The sequence below is a fragment of the Orcinus orca genome, chromosome 5, assembly GCF_937001465.1.
Source record: "Orcinus orca chromosome 5, mOrcOrc1.1, whole genome shotgun sequence".
Taxonomy (NCBI): domain Eukaryota; kingdom Metazoa; phylum Chordata; class Mammalia; order Artiodactyla; family Delphinidae; genus Orcinus; species Orcinus orca.
The window spans coordinates 61809953-61823579 of record NC_064563.1 but is presented as its reverse complement, the minus strand read 5'-3'; the positions used below and the strand labels follow the sequence as shown (position 1 = coordinate 61823579).

General features: G+C 35.7%; 1 protein-coding gene across 3 annotated transcripts in view; it reads left to right on the top strand.

The window, feature by feature from the left end:
• Positions 1 to 12221, top strand: part of GNB4 (G protein subunit beta 4) — a 59952-nt gene extending 47731 nt beyond the window's left edge. For all 3 annotated transcript variants that reach the window (XM_033429481.2, XM_004270518.3, XM_033429480.2), the window contains 2 exons: positions 3819 to 4035; positions 7808 to 12221. In XM_033429481.2, the coding sequence (XP_033285372.1) occupies positions 3819 to 4035; positions 7808 to 7914 (324 nt within the window). In that variant the 3' untranslated portion in view covers positions 7915 to 12221. The remainder of the gene's footprint in view (positions 1 to 3818; positions 4036 to 7807) is intronic.
• Positions 12222 to 13627: the final 1406 nt, after the last annotated feature.

Here is a 13627-nt window from a genome sequence, read left to right as displayed (position 1 = left end):
TTTATCATGTGCATATTGAAAGTCAATTTTATATAATCTTTAGAGAATATCAGAGAAAGTAAAGGCTTTGTTACCCCCACCCCCTATTAGGCCAACCTGGTTTAAGAGTAGAATTTTGGAATAGGCAAATGCAATCCTCTCCATCTCTCATCCCACCACGTTTATCACGTTGATGAGCTTCTCTTCTGTTCCTAGTTTGCTACAGATTTATCAGGAATGAGTGTTGAAGTTTATCAAATGTCTTTTCTTCATCTATTGAGATGATCATGTGGTTTTTCTTTTTCAGTCTGTTAAATGGTGAATTTACGTGGATTAGTTTTCAAATATTAACCCAACCCTACATTTCTAGGACAAACCTCACTTGGTTATAATGCATAATCCTTTTTAGTTACTAGTGGATTTGATTTGTTAAAATTTTAAAATTTGCATCCATATTGATAAGTTATTATATGATTTTTCATTTCTTGAAATGTTTTTTCAGATTTTTGAAAGGGTTCCCTTTTTTCCACATCCTCTTCAGCATTTGTTTGTAGATTTTTTGATTATGGCCATTCTGACCAGTGTGAGATGATACCTCATTGTAGTTTTGATTTTAGTGATTTTAGTGATGCTGATAATTAGTGATGTTGAGCCATCTGTGTGTCTTCTTTGGAGAGATGTTTATTTAGATCTTCTGCCCATTTTTTGATTGGATTGTTTGTTTTTTTGATATTGAGCTGCATGAGCTGTTTGTGTGTTTTGGAGATTAATCCCTTGTCACTCGCATCATTTGTAGATATTTTATGCCATACTGTAGGTTGTCTTTTTGTTTTGTTAATATTTATTTGATTTATTTATTTTCTTTATTTTTTTGGCTGCGTTGGGTCTTAGATGAGGCATGAAGGATCTTTTATTGCGGCGCAGGCTCTTTGTTGTGGTGCATGGGCTTCTATCTAGTTGTGGCATGCAGATTTTCTCTCTCTGGTTGTGGCACGTGAGCTCCAGGGCACATGGGCTCTGTAGTTGCGGTACGTGGGCTCTCTCATCGAGGTGCACAAGCTCAGTAGTTGTGCGCGGGCTTAGTTGCCCTGCGGCATGTGGAATCTTACTTCCCTGACCAGGAATTGAACCCACGTCCCCTGCATTGGAAGGTGGATTCTTTACCACTGGACCACCAGGGAAGTCCTTGTCTTTTTGTTTTGTTTATGGTTTCCTTTGCTATGCAAAACCTTTTAAATTTGATTAGGTCTAATTTGTTTATTTTTGTTTTTATTTCCATTACTCTAGGAAAGGATCCAAAAAGATATTGCTGCAATTTATGTCAAAGGGTGTTCTGCCTATGTTTTCCTCTAAGAGTTTTATAGTATCCAGTCTTATGCTTAGATCTTTAATCCATTTTGAGTTTATTTTTGTGTGTGGTGTTAGAGAATGTTCTACTTTCATTCTTTTCCATGTAGCTGTCCAGTTTTCCCAGCACCACTTATTGAAGAGACTGTCTTTTCCCCATTGTATATTCTTGCTTCCTTTGTTGTAGATTAATTGACCATAAGTGTGTGGGTTTATTTCTGGGCTTTCTATCCTGTTCCATTGATCTGTGGATCAATGGAATCAAGTGTGTGTTTGTTTTTGTGCCAGTAACATACTGTTGTGATTACTGTAGCTTTGTAGTATACTCTGAAGTCAGGGAGCCTGATTCCTCCAGCTTTGTTTTTCTTTCTCAAGATTGCTTTGGCTATTCAGGGTCTTTTGTGTTTCCATACAAATTAAAAAATTTTTTGTTCTAGTTCTGTGAAAAAATGCCATTGGTAGTTTGATAGAGATTGCATTGAATCTGTAGATTGCCTTGGGTAGTATACTCACTTTGACAATATTGATTCTTCCAATTCAAGAACATGGTATAAGATTTCCTTTTTTATGGCTGAGTAATATTCCATTGTGTGTATGTATATGTGTGTGTCTGTGTGTGTGTACGTGTATATCTCACATCTTCTTTATCCATTCTTCTATTGATGGACACTGAGGTTGCCTCCAGATCTTGGCTATTCTAAACAATGCTGCATTGAACAGGATGCGTGTATATCTTCTCCAATTAGTGTTTTTGTTTTCTTGAGGTAAATACACAGAAGTGAAATTGCTGGATCATATGGTAGTTCTATTTTTAATTTTTTGAGGAATCTACATACTGTTTTCCATAGTGGCTACACCAGTTTACATTCCCACCAACACCACATGAGGGATATTTTCTCCACATCCTTGCCAACACTTATTTGTTGTCTTTTTGATAATAACCATTTTGACAGGTGTGAGGTGCTGTCTCATTGTGGTTTTTATTTGCATTTCCTTGATGATTAGTAATGTTGAGCATTTTTTCATGTGTCTATTTGCCATTTGTATGTCTTCTTTGGAAAAATGTCTATTCAGTTCCTCTGCTCGTATTTTAATTGGGTTGTTTGTTTTTTTGATATTGACTTTTGTGAATTCTTTGTATATTTTGGATATATTGTTTGCAAATATCTTCTCCTATTCAGTAGGCTGCCTTTTCCTTTTGTCAGTAGTTTTCTTCACTGTGCAAAAGCTTTTTCTAGTTTGATGTAGTCCCATTTGTTTATTTTTGCTTTTCCTTGCCTGAGGAGACATCCAAGAAAAATACTGCTAAGACCACTGTCAAAGAGCATACTGCCTGGGAACTCCCTGGTGGTCTGGTGGTTAGGACTTTGCACTTTCACTGCTGAGGGGGGCGTGAGTTTGATCCCTGGTCAGGGAACTAAGATCCCACAAGCTGCGCAACATGGCCAAAAAAAGAAAAAAGCATACTGCCTGTGTTTTCTTCTAGGAGTTTTATGATTTCAGGTCTTAGTATTTAATCCATTTTGAGTTTATTTTTATATATGGTGTGAGAAAGTCATCCAGTTTGATGCTTTTGCATCTAGCTGACCAGTTTTCCTGACACCATTTATTGAAGAGGCTGTCTTTTCCTCATTTTATATTCTTGCCTCCTTTGTTGTTGACTGTGTGTGCATGGGTTTATTTCTGGGCTTTCTGTTCTGTTCCATTGATCTATGTGTCTGTTTTAGTGTCAGTAATATACTGTTTTGATTACTATAGCTTTGTAGTAGTTTGAAATCAGGGAGAGTGATACCTCCAAAAAATTGCTTTATATTTTTAAAAAAGTAAAAAATATTAGAATGCAAATGACAGACTATAAAATATTTGCCACAAAGAAGATAAATTTATATTCATTTTATTCCTACACATCAGCAGGTACTAACAGAGTAATACAGATGACCAATAGATACATGAAGTGATTTCCTCTTTGTAAAAAGTGTTGAGTAGTGCCACAGTATCTGAGAAAGGGGATTCACAAACTAATAATGCATAGTTTTCTTTACTACTAGCTTAACTTTATAACCTAGCCTAACTGGATGATTTTTGTTCTCTTTTATAAAATGTTTCCTATTTATTTCTCATAATGAGATTATTGGAACATTTAAGAGTATACATACATATATAAATTCTATAAATAGTAATATTTGATTTAAACATTTTAGTAAGACATATGGAGGACCAGAGCCAGGATGTTTTGAGTACTTGCTTTGTGCTGAACAGTGGGTTATGGGTACTGTGCATGTGTTATTTCATTCAGCCCTAACCAACACACTAAATTCTGAAACTAAGACTCAAGTGTTTAAGAATCTTTAGTGCCTAACATCATTCACGTGGTAAGAAACCAAGTTGGAATTTGAATCTAGGTCTGTCTTACCCCAGAGTCTATTATTACACTGCCTCACATAATTTTTGTGTACTTCTATGGAATAAATGTTTGTTGCTTTTCTTTCTAGTTTTTCCCAAATGGATATGCCTTTGCCACTGGCTCTGATGATGCTACTTGCCGGCTCTTTGACCTTCGTGCAGACCAAGAGTTATTATTGTATTCTCATGACAATATCATCTGTGGGATCACTTCCGTAGCCTTCTCAAAAAGTGGGCGTCTCCTGTTAGCTGGGTATGATGACTTCAATTGTAACGTATGGGACACACTAAAAGGAGATCGTGCAGGTTAGTAAATAAGTACACATTAGGTTTTGATTTTGTCAGGAAATGTGAAAAGGTTCCCATCGGTTGTTTCTGGGGCCCCCATGGACACCCTGGGGAATGGCAACATGGCAGTTCTCATTCATGGTCATTGTTGATCTTTTGAGTGCAGTTACAGTCCATAAACCATATTTATGTTTCTGTTTTCTGAAGAGTAATATCTGATTCTATATTTTCTTGTTTGGTAAGTTTTGACATAAAGATGAATAGTGAATATAATTTAGTATGGTCTTTTCCCAATTACAGTTCTCTTATAACCTGACAGGAAACATGGATCTTCTTTCTGGCTCAGATCTTGTATGGGGCAGGACATGGAACCACTGTCTCCCCTTAACCCCGTACTCTGTGTTCTCCCCTGCAGCTTCCAGAATATTAGCATCCAGTTGTACTGGGGACTGTCATTAATAACAAATTACACAGAGTGACTTAAAATTTTTTTAGAATCAAAATTATACTCAAGGAATCAAATAGGTCTACATGGCTTGTTACCAAAACACAGCAGTCCTCTGACCCCAGCCCATGTTCTCTGCTCCCAATGGTAGCTACTTTTAAGTATTTACTTTTATATCTTTAAAGAACATCCTGATTTTTTTTTTTTAACTTTTAGGCATTATCTGTTGAGGGTTTGGTTTCAACATCCCTCTTCCCACCACAGCTTCCCTCTTCCAGTTTTTCCCATGTAGTGAATTTGGTTTAGAACATCAGTCAGTGTTTATTACACAATTATGAATTTTTAAACAGTACTTACTGCCAAGCAGTGAGGTATATGCTGTGACTTCTTTTGCTGCGCTGCTTTTGAATATTCTCTAGGGTCAAATTAATTTTTTGGCTTACATTCTTAGTTTTGATGTACTTCTCACTAATTAATCTTCAAACTTTTTGCAAGTTTTGATATGTTTGGGAGTAGATCCATTTTCATCCCTCATTCTGGGCATTCAGTGGACCTTTTCAACCTGGAAACGTATACCCTGGAGTACTGGGAAATTTAGGAGGCTTATTTAATTGGTTGCACTTTTTTCTCCATTATCATTCTGTTTGTAGAACTCCCATCATTCATTCATTCATTCATTCATTCTTTTTGGCTGCACTGGGTCTTCATTACTGCGCACAGGCTTTCTCTAGTTGTGGTGAGCGGGGGCTACTCTTCGTTGCGGTGCGCAGGCTTCTCATTGCGGTGTCTTCTCTTGTTGTGGAGCACAGGCTCTAGGCATGCGGGCTTCAGTAGTTGCAGCACGCAGGCTCAGTAGTTGTGGCTCATGGGCTCTAGAGTTCAGGCTCAGTAGTTGTGGCGCAAGGGCTTAGTTGCTCCGCGGCATGTGGGATCTTCCCGGACCAGGACTTGAACCTCTGTCCCCTGCACTGGCAGGCGGATTCTTAACCACTGCACCACCAGGGAAGCCCAGAATTCCCATTATTCTGACGTTGGACTTCTTGGACTTTCTTATTAGTTTCTCTCATATTTTCCATCTGTCTTTTTTGCTCCATGTTCTGGGAGAAATTCTTGCCTTTTCTTTCCATGAACCTTCTGTTAAGCTTTGGTTTTCTATTTTTGCTACCATCTTTTTGAGAGTTTTTTTTTTTTAGGGCCCCCATTCTTTTTTTCATGAATAAAAGTCTTTTGTTTTTCTGGGGTCATTAATGAAAGCCTTTTTTGAAGTTTTCTTCTGAAAGCATAATCTTTTGTTTTCCAAGTTGCCTTTTTTCCCCCTTCTTTCTTATTTTTTCAGTGTCCTATCTATTATATTTCCTTAAAACTCTGATTCTTAGCCTCTTATTTATCCTTAAGAGTCAGGCACTATAACTGTTTGAAAGCCCTCTGCACATGGTTGGGGTGTACTGACTGTAGGCCTCACTGAACAGGTGATCTGGCCAGGCTTTGATTGGGGAACCTCTGATATATCTTATGGCCTTTTTTCCCTTGGGACAGCTGTCTTCTCTGAGGTGGATTGTTCCACTTTTCTACCTGAAGTATATAAGCTGACTGACAGTTTGGGGGCTGATTTCCGGGAAGAAGCTGGGGTGCAAGACAATTAGCAAGTAAACTTACTTATTCCCCATTTTCAGCAGTTTCACCAATCTCAACTGTACCTATTTTCTTCTAGTTAAGAGACCCTCTTTTACTCTCTCTAGCAAATAAGTCTCTAGTCTTATGTTCTGGTGCAGGATGATAAATCATCTGACTCTGCAGAGTGAAGGAAGAGACCTGGGGAGTCTAACTGATTCCTGGACACTTTCTAATGTAGCCTCAGTTTACCCCATCTTTGCCCATGTCTGGTTCCACAGATACCTGGTTCCACTAGTATCTGACCCTTTTGGAGGTTCTGCAGTTTGCTTTTGTTTCTTGGCTTATCAGACCATTTGCTTTGAACTTAGCATTTTGGGGTCCACTAACACACTTACCACCATACAGCTCACAAAATTTTATTGCCACTGCTTGCTCTCATCCTTGCTGTCCTTGTGGGTGTATGTCCTTGCCCTTTTAAACACCTATACAGTTGTTGAGGTTTCTGAGGGAGTGGAGGCAATGTCAACATTACCAGGAATAATTTTCTACAGCCTCTCTTGAGACTGCAGAAAAGTTCACGGGTTAGCATTTTGCAAGTAAATTTTTGGAGATACTCTGTTGTTCAAAGCCAATTACTTTTTTGAGGTATTAGGTGTTTTGCTTGGATCGAATGAATTAATATCCATAACAAAATAAAAACATGTTTGTTTTCTGTATTTTTTTAAACATATGCTTGAGTTTTAGTTTTGCTTTGCTTACAGCTGTTTGGTTTCAAGTTGACTCAACTGGATACTTTCACCTTAAAATTGAAATGTGACTCATGAATTGCTAATTCATTCTTCTTTCCAATATGACTTGGAGTATTTAGTCACAATGGTCATTTTTTGTTATTTCAACCCATAATGGTAAATTTGCCTGTTGCCAAACATTGCCATACTGAAGGTACTGCAAAAAATATTGTTAGACAAGATGAACTTCTGTTCCTAAGATTGGGTGAAAATGATATGCTTAATTACGTATGGAGATAATGAAAACTCAAACAGTATATTAAAGAAAAAATTCTTTTTGAGAATTTGATATATTCTAATTTTTCTTTTAAATCTTTACTTTTCTCATTTTCCTCTCAAATATTTGGGAATATTTAATTTTATCCTGTGTAGTGGTCAGAAGATCAAATAGGTTAAATATACAAAAGAAAACTAAGACTAGATGAGTTTGATGGTTTCAGAAAGTTATGACCAAAACGTTCCAGGGTTTGGTGGTTAAAAGAATAAAGTAAATAAATTATGTTGTTATTTTTGGAAGTGGTAGTATATAAGTCAGCTTCATTCTCATGTTTTTGTTGTTCTGGTGGTAAAAGTTCATTGAACATTTAAAATTTTGTTTTTGTTGAAAATAGCATAGCTTATTGGCAAAATTTAGAAGTATCATGAACTTATTAGAGATGTAAAATAAAAGACTACATGTTGTTGAATAGATGATTTTGAACATAAGCATAATTATAAAATAATTTTTCAAAAATGAAAAACACAATTTGATGCACATGTCAGAAGTTCACGGAATACAAAGAATTTTATTTTACCTACATGCCCACCTTACCCCTGGCACTCAGTCTCTCAACTCAGGGGAACCTGTTAGCTTTTAAGTACCCTCCCAGATCTTTTATGCATACACTTGTTTAATTCTAAAACTTGCCCATTGCTAACTTTTTACTGAACTTTTGTTTTTCAGGTGTTCTTGCTGGTCATGACAACCGTGTCAGCTGTTTAGGTGTAACTGATGATGGCATGGCTGTGGCAACAGGGTCTTGGGACAGTTTTCTTAGAATCTGGAATTAACAGCACACATTTTCTGTTCTCCACTGATACCTGGAGAAATCAGTACTACAGCCTATAGCTGTGCAAAAGAATTTACCTTATATTTGCAGGTGAAGATTTTTCTATTATTATATACAAAAAGCAGCTTTCAGTAAACTACAAAACAAAAAAAGGTGAAAACAAGGTAAAGGTGCTTGCTGAGATCAGGACCAGTGTATTAATTTGAGGAGTTGAGCTAATTTAACCTTGATGAATTTTTGCTTGTACTGTCTAATTCTTTTTCTTTGTGTAGAACAGAATGTACACATTATAGCAGCCTATCATGTTTGAGAGTATGTGTTTGCATTTTTTAAGAACTACATTTTTAACCTTGTATACCTTAAAAAGTGTCATAGTTTTGAGTTTTATAGTGGAGGAACCAGGCACAGTAATAGATGGAAGTGATACCATTGATGTGTGTACTGATATTTGAAGCAAGTCTCCTTGTATTCCGACCATTTTGATCTAAAAGAGATCCTGGTTGCTTACTGTTTAAGAATGCTGACAGGCCTAGGTACCACTGAGGGGAGTCCTTGTGAATATCATTAGTTTCTGCAATATCCTCTGCCATCTTATCAATTTAAATTAGTGCTCATGTTTAGTCTTTTGAAGGGGACATAATCTGATGGCCAGGGAATAGAGATCTCACTCTGAAATTTTAGACATACATAAGAAACTCGTATTAATTGGTAGATAGCAGTAATCACATGAGAATGGTTTCTTGTTATTTTAAAAAGCTGGTTATGATCAAATGACACTTAGGTAGCATTCGAAATAGCTGGGCTTTCCTATTGATTTCATATTCTAGAACTGAGTTTGTAAGGTGCACTCATTTCAGCAGATTGATGAACATTTGGACTGTCCTTGCATCTGAAAGATTTTTCCCAGTGTTCTCCATCAGTGTGTATCTAGGTAGGAAAAATAATGTGATGGCATTACGTTTTTCAAAGAAGTATAAAATCTAACCAGTCACCAGGTCTGACTAGTTATAATCATTAAGAAAGTTGCTTTATGAATTTGTTCACATAATATAAAATCTGAATTGATGTTAACTTTCCGTGCCTTCAAAAATTTAAAAAGCAGACATTCAAGCTTTTTGATCTTCTGTAATATTTCCTCCCATTAGCACAAAATATTGGTTTCTAAGTGGTTTTGCTTCAAAGGATACCAAGATCAAAGTGACCCCCACTTTAACGCCAAAAGAAGATTCTAAGAGCAGTTCTTGAAGGGGTCAGAGGAAAATACTAAGCAATTCCTCTGCTTGTCAGTGATATAATAATGTGTGTATTACTAGAACAGGCCCCCTTGAACTTAAACAGAGATCCTTGACCCTTGGATTTCTCTCTTAAAAATAATCTAAATGATTGACAGTAGAAGATTGTTAGTCTTCTTTGATGGTAAAGTCGTGGGGTTTTTCTGATGTAGAAGTGCATTGTGTTTTGTAACAGTAAACTGTCAGTAACTGTTGAGATAGGTCTGTTAACTTTTGATCACCTGTAACCCTAACCTAAATACTCCCAAATTTTACTTGTAAATTTTCATTTTTGTATTGTGGATGTGCTAATAAGTGCATCAACCATATTGAAATCAGTAACTGTTTTAAGATACTAAAAAGAATAAAATGGGAAAAGGAAGATTTATAGGACCAAAAAAACAGACTTGTAGATGGCAGGCATGAATGTATATTTATATACACATTCAAGGTTTCTATGAGCTTTAGCTGTTAATGTTTGTGGACTATTTATATCACTTCATAAAGAGCAGCTCTTTGAGATAAGGCAAGAATACTTCAAAGGGACATATTCATATCCAAAAATAGAGAGGGGTGAGGGTTTACCATGTAGTTCAGCAATTTATTCCAAAATCCTCTTCAAGAAAGCACTTCTACCATGTGCAAAATAGCCTTATATATATAAAAAGAGAGTATCTCCTCTACTTTGAAAGTGGTTCTAGTAACAAGATACTTTAGTCAGAGGCACACAGACTTGTGAGAAGTCTGTGGTCTTCAAAATGTTAATAAAAGTGATTTAATGTTATTAAAGTTTTTGTAGATAGTTAAAAAGCAATTCCCATAATTAAATATGTATTAGGCAACTGAAAATTAACCACTACTACGGCTGTTATGACCGTATTATACATATGACCGAATGGTGACCTCATTACCACGTTAACTTACTACTTAAACCTTTGTTTAGTGATATGGGTTCCAGTTGCTAAATATTTGTTTCCTTGCAGTTTGAGTTCATCTGCTCATCTAATTCTTTTGTGCATAAGAACTTCCTAAAGTCAGTATAATTTGTAGAAGCACAGTACAGTTTGAATCTCAGTTTTTCAAAACTTAAAAAAAATATGGCCAAAAGTAGTTTTAAGGAATTTTATCAATATTGCAGTTCTGGTGCCTGATTTTTTTCTATTTACCTAAGAAACATTTAAACGTCGTGCGCCTCAGTTAGGTTTATTTGTAGAGTCTTTAATCACTTCGTAAAGAACAGGTTTTTTTAAGATGTGGCAAGAATATTTTAAAGGCACATACGCTTTTCTAAAACAAAGTGGAGTGATTGCCATGTGCTTCAGCAAATCATCCCATAAACCTGCTCAAGAAAGCACTTTGTGCTCTCAGCAAGAACATCACCTCCACTTTGATGGACAGGCCTCAGTTTTGGCAGCTATGCTATCAGAGATTTAGACTAAATATCCAAGATCCCTCCCTAGCTCGGATTTTTATAGTTGAGTCTGTGGTTACAACAGCATATTGAATTCCATCTTCAGAGAGGCAAAGATTTAGGCTTAATATTTCATGAGATACTTAAGTATCAAGAGATACTTAATTCTTCAAGAGAGCCTAGTAAACCATCTCCTTATCTTAGACTCAGCTGAACTGATTAATACTGCATGATGATAGTAAACTAGTTTCCTAGACATAACGGAGGTAGCTGCTTCTGGAATATGTTAAGTAATTTTAAAGTTAACATATTGAAAGAGAAATGGATCTTGGCTTCTCCAGGTGACAAAGTGAAATTTTTATTGTTGCAAAAAAAAAAAATACTGTGCCAATATTATATAACTAACCTTCTCCAACACTTTTGATGTCTTAGATTTAGTAATATTATTAAGACTTTTAAAAATGAAGACATTCATGGAAATTTATGCTTGATCATTGGTGAATGTCTCACAGTTTAAAGTACAACAGTTGAATACTTGTGGCTTACCTGTTGATGTGTTTAAACGTTAATGGAAAGTGATTAAACAATCTCCCAAATGGGCCTATGATTTTAGTAATAAACATGTTCTTTCTAAAATCTTCACAGTGTGAGTCAGACTTAAAAACATTTTTAAATTAAGTACTATGTTCAGTTTCTAATTTCCCTTTTGCCACTGTGGAAAGCAAAATTTTAAAGTGTTTCTTACCTCCTGTTAGAATTTTTAAAACACCCACCAGTCAGACTATCTTGTGAGAAATGGTATCACAGTGAATAAAATTGGTATTTTAAATTAGGTTAAGTAGAATGTGAAGTACCCTTCATATTTACTAGTTTTTCTCCCATTGTTCATTGTAAGTTGCCTTAAATTCAGTGATATATTTAAAAGTATTGGTTATAATAGGTACTCAGTAAAGTGGTCTGTAGTTGAATGTCTAAGCTAGCATTGTTTTAAAAAGTAATTTATTAATCAGAATGATGGTACACCTTGTGTTTAGCAAATTTGTTTGCATGTTGATAAAATTTCCTAAGTCTTTTTTCTTAAATCCAATTGATCCTACAAAATAGTTGATTAATGCAGCATATGAAAAAGCTGGTTATATGTTTCAACTGGTGTTAAATGTGCCTGACAAAATCTTACATCATACAGTATTTTTTAATTAATAGAACTTCAGTGATATACTTGGTAGATATTTCAAGCCTTTTCTGTGTCTTACACAATGGTGCTCTATCCTATTGTTTTCTCTTTTCAAAGAAGCATCTGAACACTTGCTTTTGCATATTCTTATCCAAAGGCATTCATGTCTAAGTGGGTTTTTTAAGTTGATTAAAATGTTTTTCTTCACCTAGAATGGTTTCTACAACAGCTGTGGCCAACTGAATCTGAATGTCAGTAGTTTGTGGGAAAGGTGAATGTATTAGATTAAAGCTCTTAGAAAAAAGCTTTAAACCAAACTATGGACTTCTATCATGATTTAACGGTATTCTTGAATCTTTCTTGCAGTAATTTGTTCCTTTAGTTGTACAGTAGCTCTGTGAAATAATGTTGCTGTGAATTGATACTGTAATCAATAAAGTGCTTTTAACAGATTTCATGTAGCATGTTTTGATTTTTAGTAGAATTACTTTTAAGTCCCAGAACTAAACTCCAAGCCCAATAGTTCATGTTCAGTTCTAATTCCTTTATCTAAACATTGGTAATTATTTTCTTCATGAAAAATGACTGGGCTGCTGGAAGCAAGGAAGAGACTGGAGTGCCACTGACCTATTCTGTAGTACTGTGAATGTTAGCCTACTGTTAAAAGGCCACAGATTTTCATCAAAAAGCAAAATTGTCATTTTTTTCCCTTAAAGTTCCCTTAGGAAAAAGATGAGCAGGTCTCCCCAAGATAGCCATAAAAATCATTAAAAGATTAAAACTCACTAAATGCCAGTATAAATGCTACATTTATCAACTATCAGGCAAACATTTTATTTTCACCTTGCATACTTATAAAAAATCTAGTTTTGTAAAAAGTTGAAGGTTACACAAAGTTTATAAATAATCCTGCAAACATACATAGTAGACAGTCAAGTAAATGTGCAATAACTTTGAACGCCAACAGCTACAATTCTTTATAATTCATGGGCTTGGTCATAGGTGCACTTATTATCCCTAAGCATAAAGGCTGGGCTTCATTACTTTAGTGTCCCATTTCCAACACTCATATTTTCAAGCTTGATCAGGCGGAACTGGATTCAAACTAGTGATGAAAAACTTAGTATAAACTTACTATACGAGAATCACACTACACTACACTATTCTGTAGTTCCCAAACTTCAGCATGCATCAGATCACCTTGAGGGCTTGTTAAACCAGAGATTCCTGGTCCCCAAACCTAGTATTTGATTCAGTAGGTCTAGGATGAGACCCAAGAATGCAATTCTTTCTTACAACTTCCCTAGTGTAGTGCTGCTGTTGACTGAGGGAGGGACTAAATTGTGAGAACCACTGTACTAATGAGGTGATACCAAACCACTATGCTATTTCAAAAGTTCAAGTACTTGCATATAAAGATTAAGACCCCCCCCCCCAAAAAAGATTAAGGCCTTGAAATTGTAAACTTAATTAGCAGTACCCAGTCTTAGACATGTTTTTCATGTTGCAATTGTTACCTAATCCCACTTCTTGGTGGCTTGTATCATTTTTTGGTTATAAAGCAACAATATTAGCCATAAATGAGTATTTATTTGGATTTGAATATTGCATTCTAATATCCGATTTGCATAAAAAATATTTTTGAAAGCCTTCTATGGCCTAAATAATATTTTCTCCTTAAAATATCCTGGAAAACAGTGTTGCACCTGTTGTGAAAAGACTGAATAGCATCCAGGAGCCTTAAAGGCACAGAAAAAGAAGTACTGAGTATTAAAAGAAAAAAGCATGAAATGTTATCCCTCCCGTGGAAAAGCAGCATAAACTATACTTGCCAAATGTGCTGTGTCTTCTGGGATTG